The sequence below is a fragment of the Peromyscus californicus genome, unplaced genomic scaffold, assembly GCF_007827085.1.
Source record: "Peromyscus californicus insignis strain IS unplaced genomic scaffold, ASM782708v3 Scaffold_11__1_contigs__length_118956290, whole genome shotgun sequence".
Taxonomy (NCBI): domain Eukaryota; kingdom Metazoa; phylum Chordata; class Mammalia; order Rodentia; family Cricetidae; genus Peromyscus; species Peromyscus californicus.
Window position 1 is genome coordinate 89,719,727 of NW_026294402.1, and position 9,962 is coordinate 89,729,688.

A 9,962-nucleotide genomic window follows, 5' to 3' on the forward strand; every position below is an offset into this window, starting at 1 on the left:
ATGAAAAAATTTAAATGGAAGTGATTAAGCCACTCCACCAAAAATGTTCAAGGCTAACCATGCAGCAATTTATCGGGAGGCATTGCCTTGCAGAGGCATGAATGAGGGGCAGGGGATGAATAAGGATTCACTCCAGCTCTGCCACCTGCTGCTTAAGTTCTCTGAGCCTCTATCTCAAAAAGGGGATGATGAATTCAACTTGCAGAGGGTGTTCTGAGAATCAGAGTTGTAGGTAAAGCTCCCATCACAGTAGCTGAATATAGTAGATCCGTAAACAAAACAATTACCATGGATGGGAAGCCAGCCACCATGGCTGTAACTATTAAATAGTGGCCCTACTCTGAGATTCTAAGTCTTAACCTTAAACTCGTGCCTACAGAACATGGAAAACATCTCCCAGTTGTGACGTGCTGGGGTGCTTACCATATGCAAGGCAGTATGTTTTAAGAAGACCTGTAGATAAATAGTGAGGAACTTGGTAATCTATGGTCCACACTTGCCGCCTTCTCAAGTTAAGTAAATGGCAACCACCCAACAGGCCGTACCAAAAGCAAAAAAACAGCAGGCGATGGGAGGCTCCTCCCCAGAGGGTAACTTGGAACGCAACAAATAAATATGAGGGCTTTGTAGAAAGATAACACAGGCTCTGGGCAGGAAACACAAAGGGCAGGATTGGGAGAAACACCCCAGAATGTGACCCCTAAACGCCCTTCTTAGAGCACGAAGGCGGAGTCCATCCTGAAAGAAAGGGGATGCCAGCAGATAGGGCTAACAGGGGCCGTGGGTTGTGGAGCAGAGGTCAATAAACAGTCTTGATCTCTCTCCTGACCAGTCACGGTGCTGCCCCTGCCCCACGTATTTACACATTCACGGTATACTAAGTGTGTATGAGATCCTCATGGTACAGACACCAAAAATAAAGAGATCCATTTCTGCAGACATTAGGACACTCTTCATCTTAATTAGTTGTTGTGTGCACCTGCTTTGGAGACCACCCGTAGGGAAAGGGGGAAGGAACTTGCTGAGGTTGAAGAATGGCACTGACCCTGAAAGGGGAACATATATTCTCAATAAGTCTTCCTCAGCTTTTCTTTCTTTCTTTTTTCCCCCAAAAGATAACCCTGTTGCCAACTTAGAAGCAACAGCTCTAGCCCACTAATGAATCCTCTAGATCGCAGCCCATCCAGCCTTCCCCACGGAGCTGTCTCCAAAGGTTGTCACAGGTACTCTCCACGCCATTGGGGAGCTCAGACGCTGTTACTGTATTGTGACTCTTCTGGCCTGGAAGAGAGTGGCTGAAAACACAGCAAAGCTATTTGTATTTTGGAGAGAATGGAACATCTCTGCTTAGCCTGAATGTTGGAGGGGATTCTCACACAGACTCTTGAGGGCAGGAAAGTGGCACGTCCACTGTGGCTTTTTGTTTAGTGGGTTGGTTTGGGACTACAATGACACAAAACAACAGACTTGGTTCTCCTGGTCCTGGTGACGTAGTCCTGAAATTACAGCTATTCCAGAAGCTGAAGCAGGAGGATAGACAGTTCAAGGCATGCCTGATCTCACAGAGTGAGATCAAAGACAGGCTGGTTGATTAAGACTATGTCTCAACATAAAAAGTTTTAAAAGGGCTGGAAACGTAGTTCTGTGGTAGAGCACTTGCCTAGCATGTGCAGGTCCCTAGGTTTAAACCCCAGAACAGAAGAAAGATCTCTCTGAAAAGAGGTATATCACAAAAGGGCTTGCTTTTCTGTGGGTTGAAATTGTTGAAGAATGTTTTCTGTTGTTTCATTTTATTTCAACAGAAAGACACACGACCAAAGAAAATCATATTGGGAGAGGAACTCATCTGGTTTGCTGCAGCTGTTATAGACAGTTTCATTCCCAAGACTTAGAGCAACCCGACTTACAGTTTCTGTATTTTCACCAACTGAAGCCGATTTCCCGGTCTTGGGAGACCTTGTTGGTTTCTGCCTTTGAATGCCAACATTGGCTTTCCAGTGTCATTCCTGATGGTTTCTGGCCATCAAGAACATTGCAAAGAGCCTGGTTCCCTCGAGTGCCTAATCTACGGGACACCCCTTGGAACGGCGGCTGGCCTGCTGCTTATATCTGCATTGCCAAGCCCAGTGATAGGAGCATGCCTCTCACTGACAAGCAGCAGTTAGATTACCAGAGGCCAAACACAAAACCCAGCTCGTGCAGGACTTGGGGAAATGGTTTCATATTCAAATTTAAGAATTGGAGAACCTCAGACAGGTGGTGGTGGCACACGCCTTTAATCCCAGCACCAGGGAGGCAGAGAGGTGGATCTCTATGAGTTCAAGGCCAGCCTGGTCTACAAAGCAAGTTCCAGGACAGACAGGGCTACACAGAGAAACTCTGTTTTGAAAAAGCAAGCAAACAAACAAAAAAAGAATTAGAGAACCTCTAGTGATTGTTAGTAGTTAAGGAAAACTTGCATTGCTGCTGTTTGATGATGAAACCACCTATTATAAGCTTTGCTCTTTCGTTAGTTCCTCTCTATACAGCTCCGTCAGGCAGCAAGGACAGCTGTCTGGACTCTACACCAGAGAACGTTCATGAATGCCACTTCCCTTCTGCAGCACAACCTGTTTCTTCTTGTTTTGATAGTTTTAAAGGTACTTCTTGGGATTTGTATACATTTTCATACGTGTGTATCATGTTCCTTGCTCATAGTCACCCTGCTCATTACATCGGTTGGTTTTTGTGCCTCGTGTGGGGTTAGGAACAGGAAAGAAAGGAAGGAGGGCAGTGGTCACAAGACTTTCTGAAAGAAAGAATGTCACAAAACACTGTTTGACTTTACAAAACACTAACTTTGTAAAAGAACACTATTTCATTAGAGTCAATTCTACCACTTTCTTTTTGGGGGGTGGGGTTGGTTGAGACAGGGTTTTTCTCTGTGTAGCCCTAGCTATTCTGGAACTTGCTTTGTAGACCAGGCTGACCTCGAACTCAGAGATGCACCTGCCTCTGGGTCCAAAGTGCTGGGATTAAAGGCATGTGCCATCACGCCAGGCCAATTCTATCAGCCTTAATCAGAAAGATATATACAATTTACCTACGTAGAGATTTTGCTCAATCATTTACAGTCATCCAATTATTTTGTTTAAAGCATTTTTTAGCGTGCAGAATAATGTTCCATTGTGACCTTTTCATAAATGTGTACCACTGTGCTTAGCTCATGTTCACCCCGTTTCCTCTTTCTGGTAGTGCCTTCCTCTCTTCCTCCCCTACCACCTCCGCCCCCCGCCTTCTTCACCCAGTCACTCCACCACCTGCTCTGATGGCATTGCATTTATATCTATAAAATCTAGTTCTGGCTAAGTGTGGTAGCCCTCCTCTTATATCTCAGCACTCAGAGGCAGAGACGGTCAGTCTCTATGATTTCAAGGCCGGTCTGGTCTACATAGCTAGCTCAAGGCCAGACAGAGATACACAGTGAGAGCCTGTCTCCAAAAAACAAAACAACAAAAACCAAACCAAATCAAATGTTGTGCATGTGAAAGAAAAATCTGTGAAATAAGTGTGGTATCTCTTCCAATAATGTAAGTGAGCTGCTTATGCAACCAAAGGGTTGCAAATGTGGGAACTGTAATATGCTCAACACCTTTTCCCAGGCCACAGCTTAGGTTGTTCGTGGGGAAACAAAGAGAATATGAATAATTTGTTTTTCTGATTTGCCTGGGGTTCGGATTTAGCATTCTTCCACCTGAACTGAATGCCTGACTCTTAATCGGTTTTACAAATTAGCATGAGTCCCTGTTGTGAAATATCTGTACACTGTGTGAAGATGTATTTGTTGTGATCGGTGTAATAAAAAAGCTGAACGGCCAATAGCTAGGCAGGAGGTATAGGCGGGATTTCCCACGGAGAGAGAGGAAGAGGAGGCGATAATCGAGGTGCAGGGAGATGCCAACGAGACTCAGAACGAGTTGGATATACAGAATGGGAAAGAAAGGTAAAAAAGCCACGAGGCAAAATGCAGTTTGTCACCAGTCTTTCTCTGTCCCACCAATCAGCTCCCAAATAACGACAAGGAGACTTCCTATTGTGAAAGCTCGGCCTTAGTTTAGGCTTGTCCCACTAGCTCTTATAACTTAAATTAACCCATTTATATTAATCTACGTTTTGCCTCATGGCTTTTCACCTTTCTTTCCTATTCTGTGTGTCTGACTTGTTCTGAGTATGGTTGGCGTCTCCCTGAATCTAGATTGTCTCCTCTTCTTTTCTCTCCCTGGGAACCTCCTGCCTAGATATTGTCCATTCAGCTTTTTATTACACCAATCACAGCAAACACATCTTCACACAGTGCACGAATATCCCACAACAGGTCTCTTTCCATGTGCTAAAGGAAAACAAAGCTCATTAAAAAAGAAAAGAAAAAGCACTAAAAGGGAAAAAGAAATAAAGAAAAATACCCGCTAAATAACTTCAACCAAACCTAATTCATTGCAATCCCCACTACCCAGAAATGTGTGATAGGTCAGGAAGATACACGATCAACGAGTGCCTGTGACCTAGTTGTGCAAGTGTTTGTTAAATCAATGAGTGGCAACTATTTCAGAGAGAAGACTGAAACTTCAAAAAAGACTTGAATAACTCTGAACATTCACAATAGGAAATGACAGTTTAGTTATAATGACTTAGATCCGTGTTGTGCCTCTACGAAAATCTTCTTTAACCTCCTTACAGGATTTGCTTTAATGATGAAGGTGGCCCTTTAATTTTAAAATGAACATGAAATACATTTTAAAAGGAAAACTGAAAGCCTTTTCCTAAGCGGGATGGTCCTTCCTACCAGCCAGCTTCCTGACTGAAGGAGGTTACTGGTGTTCATACATGTAATCTAAAAGTAGTCTGTCTGGGTTCAGATTCATTATCTGGGCATGCTCATTGTCACGGTGCCTTCATTTCCTTACCTGCAAAACGGGGTAATGAGTATCTAAGATATTTTAAAGCTATAAAGCGCCTAGTGCCTAGAAGCCATGTCCCACGGAGATGGGACACGGTGAACATTTAAATGTCACAGGGAAACCCCATCTTAGAAGCCTAGGGTATATGATATTTGTACACCGCTGTCCATCACAAACCTTTGAACTCTTCAAGTTTCCTTTTCTTCAGGTCCCTTGCCTGAAGAAACCCAAACTAGCCTGCCAGGTACTCCTGGTTAATTATGCATAGGTTTATCCAAGCCATAGCCTCTTTGTCTCTAGGAAAGGGCTCTCAACTCTCTTTTCAAGCTCCCTCTAGAAGGCACCTACAGTCTTTACTCATCCACGCCCTCCTGAGACTCCTGAACAGCTCCGCTTGGGAATCCCTTTTTAATAAATTACTCTGCTCCGTAGAGGCTTGCTGAATGCCCCATATCATCGTCTTAAATTGTTCTTCAAAATCGGTTGTCGAGCAGCGCCCCTGAGCTCCTCATCTGATTCCTAGTTAAAGACACAAAAGGGCGAGCTGGGGTTCCCATGTTGGTGAGTTGAACTGGAGACCAGTTTGGGGACTGTCCCTTTGGACACCACAAAGACAGAGCGACAGGAGGATAGTGACGCACCTGAATAGGTCCGCCAGAGCAAAGGAGATAAAACTAAGGCTTGCCGTGGATTGAGTGGGAGGGCAACACTCGCGCACGCGCGCGAACACACACACACACACACACACACACACGCACGCATACACGCACACTCACACGGGTGAGAGCAGGGCAGAGAGGCAGCACCAGATGTCTGACAACCGCATGGCTCGGATCCGGACGCCGTCTCTACGCGGGTATCGCAGGGCCCTCCCTACGCCCTCGGCAGGTTACAGTTAGCGCATCCCTCCCGCCCCGCCCGGCTCCCCACCCCCCGCGAACTCGGGTCCCCAGTGTCCTCTAGAACGCCGGCGTGGCTGTCGCGCTTCGAACCCCCTGGTCCACTCTGGCCTTGGGGCGCGGGCGGCCGCGTCTCTGGCCAGCCTCCGGCCCCGCATCAATCATTAACGCGGCGGCCCGAGCGGCTGCAGCCCAAGGGGGATGGGGGTGGGGATGGTAGGCGACGCGAGACAGGGGACACCTCCATCCCCCGCCGCGGCGCGGACACCCTAACCCCGGGGGCCCCCGCCCTGCGCGGCGCCGCCCTCCCCCGCCAGCGCCTCGCGCTCATCCCGCCTCCCGCCGCCCGCCCCGCGCGCACGATGCCCAGTCACCGCCGCGCCGCCGCCGCCGCCGCCGCCGCAGTCAGCCGCGCCACCGCCGCCACCGCAGCGCGGCCGGCCGCGCGCTGACAGACGCGAGCGTCGGCGAGGGCGCCGCCGGGAAGCCGCGCGCAGCTGCCTCCCGGTGCGCGGAGCTCCCGGTGCAGCCGGCTCCCCGGCCGAGGTCGCGTCGCCAACCTGCGACCGCGGCCCCGCGCGCGCGCGCGCGCACAAAGGCTCCGACGGCGGCCGGCGCCCGCGGCGGGGGCCTTGCGCGCGCCCTAGCACAGCCCCGGGGCACCATGCCGCGGCGCCTGCAGCAGCGGGGCGCGGGCGCCAAGGGGCCGCCCGCCCCGACCTCCCGGCGCTCGCCCCCCGCCTCCGCCCCCCGGAGCCCGCCGGCCAGCGCCGCCAAGCCGCTGCTGCGCTGGGACGAGGTGCCCGACGACTTCGTGGAGTGCTTCATCCTGTCCGGCTACCGGCGGCTGCCGTGCACCGCGCAGGAGTGCCTGGCCTCGGTGCTGAAGCCCACCAACGAGACGCTCAACTTCTGGACGCACTTCATCCCGCTGCTGCTGTTCCTCAGCAAGTTCTGCCGCCTCTTCTTCCTGGGCGGCAGCGACGTGCCCTTCCACCACCCCTGGCTGCTGCCGCTGTGGTGCTATGCGTCGGGAGTGCTGCTGACCTTCGCCATGAGCTGCACGGCGCACGTGTTCAGCTGCCTGTCGCTGCGCCTGCGCGCCGCCTTCTTCTACCTGGACTACGCTTCCATCAGCTACTACGGCTTTGGCAGCACCGTGGCCTACTACTACTACCTGCTGCCCAGCCTGAGCCTGCTGGACGCCAGGGTCATGACGCCGTACGTGCAGCAGCGCCTGGGCTGGCACGTGGACTGCACCCGCCTCATCGCGGCCTACCGCGCGCTCGTGCTGCCCGTGGCCTTCGTGCTGGCCGTGGCCTGCACCGTGGCCTGCTGCAAGAGCCGCACTGACTGGTGCTCCTACCCGTTCGCCCTGCGCACCTTCGTCTTCGTCATGCCGCTCAGCATGGCCTGCCCCATCATGCTGGAGAGCTGGCTCTTCGACCTGCGAGGCGAGAACCCCACGCTCTTCGTGCACTTCTACCGCCGCTACTTCTGGCTGGTGGTGGCTGCCTTCTTCAACGTGAGCAAGATCCCTGAGCGCATCCAGCCGGGTCTCTTCGACATCATCGGCCACAGCCACCAGCTCTTCCACATCTTCACCTTCCTCAGCATCTACGACCAGGTGTACTACGTGGAAGAGGGCCTGCGCCAGTTCCTCCAGGCATCCCCTGCAGCGCCCACCTTCTCCGGTACCGTAGGCTACATGCTGCTGCTGGTCGTTTGCCTGGGCCTGGTCATCCGGAAGTTCCTCAACAACTCCGAATTCTGCAGTAAAAAGTGAGCCTCCACCCAAGAGGAGGCTATGGTTTGCCCACCTGTTTGCGTGGAGTTTCTGTTGTTCCCTGTTGGTTTGTTTTCAAGTTTTGTTGTTTCCTTCTTTGCTAGAGGAGGGTGCTGCAGACCACGAGGAAAAGGTCTGCTGCTAGTTGGGGGATCCCAGTCCACTGGCCTTTGGAAGAGGGAAATAGGGATGAAGTAGAAGGAAGAGAGGGCCTCTGGGAAGGAAAGTTAGGTATTGTCTACGATATCCAGGGATTTTGCAAAGACAATGAAGAAAATCACAGATAGAGTCCCAAGCAGTTGGCTTTTTTTTTAAACAGTCTTCTGTGTCCCTTAGGGAAGGCAGGTATGCAGTAAAGAGGATAAACACAGATCCCTGGCTGCTGCCACTGCGGTCCAGAAATGCTTGGATTTGTCAAAAGAATGGACCTTTCTTGGTTGGGAAATGGGCACAAAGACACAAACCCAGGGCTTAACCCGCTAGACAATGCATGGAATGTGAACACAAGTTAATTATTTCAAAATGTTTATCAGATGTTATTTAAATGATAATATATATATATACAATGATTTTTTTTTCATAATTTATCAAAGCCCGTGAGATGCCCTTGAGCCTTCTTTGTCACACAGTTCTGATTTTGCTGCCTTCTGCATCACGCTCGTGAACTGGACGTTAGGACAAGCTAGCTGCTTGAGAGTTCTCGACTACATTTTTAAACAGTGTTTTCTGAAGGCCTGTGAGTGTCATGATAAAACTGAATGACTGCTTAGGGACCCTGATTAGACTATTGGTGAGTTCCGGTGGTTTGTAGAGGTCTCCAGTTCCTACTTACTTTCATGTATTCCACAAAACCCACCCTGGGTTTTTTGTTTGTTTGTTTTCTTTTTAATCTGATTCTTTCCTCTTTACTTATTTAAGTTGCCACTAAAATAAATGTGCCTTTTGAAGCAAATGCCCAAATGACTGGTCCTCAGACACCGCCTCTTGTGCTGGGAGAAGAGAGTCTTCTTCCTCTGCTTTTCTGCAAATCATGGTTGGACAGAAGGGAAGGAAGATGGGCTTGGTTTTAGGTTGATAGTGGGACCAGAAATAGTTTAGAGGTGTACAGAGCACATGGCTTCTGCCAGGGTCAGCCCTTTAATGTGGCTGAGGTTCCTAGTGCATCCACAAGGGGTGGGAGAGAGGATGGCGATGCATGGATCCTTGCTGAAAATTTAAAAGGCAACCAGGATCACGTGAGACAGTTCTATTATGAAAATTAGGAGCATGTTACTTATTACTGAAATTTTTGAGTTAAGACTACAATTGTTCAGTTAACACCAGAGTCTCATTTGAATCCAGACTATGGGAACGATTGGCAGTCACCTCGAAAGATTAGGAGCATGCCCCCAGACTCTTTCAGTGACCCTATTGGCCAGTTGTTAGATGTTTCTTATAAATGTCAACCTGTCATTAAAAACGGCAACTCTTCATCACAAACCACCGAGGTAGTATATTTAAATATACCTCATACTTCTTGGTAAGTCCTTCTGGCTAAGAGCCAACCACGTTGGTGAAAGGGGAGTCTTGGTTTCATGGTGTAATTTAAGGCAAGCGCATAGGGTACGTGGCCAGTTACCTCAGTACTGGTAGGATGGTGCTCCTGGAAAGAGAGCCGTTTCGTTTTTGTTCTTAATTGCTACTGTATTTGTAAATAGAGAATCTTGGCACAATTCCCTGGAGGAACCAATGCCCTGTGTGTGTTCACTTGCACACTGAAGTTAAATTCCTGTGTGTGTGTTGAATTTAAGGCTTCTTAATGGGATTTAAAATACATTTGCACAACCTCTGATGAATGTCAGTGTCTCATCCTTTGATGCGTACTTACCCATCCTCAGCGAGACTTACTTAATTCAGCACGTACATTCAAGGGTAACTGTGGAGACCAGGATACAGCCACGTACATTTACTTACATGTCACTGTTGCCTCTTGTAGAGTCTCAAAGAATGTTCATTCATAAACTAGAGAAACAGGTTAAGGAATATTTTGTAGTGGGTTTTTTTTGTTGTTGTTGTTGTTGTTTTTGTTGAATGGGACTCTTCTCCCCGCAAACACACACTTTTAAAGAACTCTCAAGAGAGAGACATCTGAAAGAAACTGTGACTGTAAGGACAGGCACTAAAACCCAAATCTGTCACTTTGGGCTCTGGTTGGAGATCTTCCGGGTCCCCTCTTGCTATGTGTCTTTGTCTTTAAGCAGAGGCCACTTGAGGATAAAATCATACCCGTATCATTTTCAAGTGATTATGATGCATAAGCCAGTGAGATGACCTGCTTTCCCAGGGAAGGCCTCCTCACCC

The 9,962-nt window shown here is 49.2% G+C and overlaps 1 protein-coding gene across 1 annotated transcript; it reads left to right on the plus strand.

Annotated features, from left to right (window-relative positions):
• Window positions 1–6,500: 6,500 nt before the first annotated feature.
• On the plus strand, window positions 6,501–9,453 carry Paqr9 (progestin and adipoQ receptor family member 9). The gene has a single exon (XM_052717010.1). The coding sequence runs from the start codon at window positions 6,501–6,503 to the stop codon at window positions 7,620–7,622; it is 1,122 nt and encodes a 373-aa protein (XP_052572970.1). The 3' UTR covers window positions 7,623–9,453.
• The last annotated feature ends 509 nt before the right edge of the window (window positions 9,454–9,962 follow it).

Excerpts from the sequence above, each read along its gene's own strand:
- Paqr9 (XM_052717010.1), top strand. The coding sequence starts at position 6,501 with ATGCCGCGGCGCCTGCAGCAGCGGGGCGCGGGCGCCAAGGGGCCGCCC.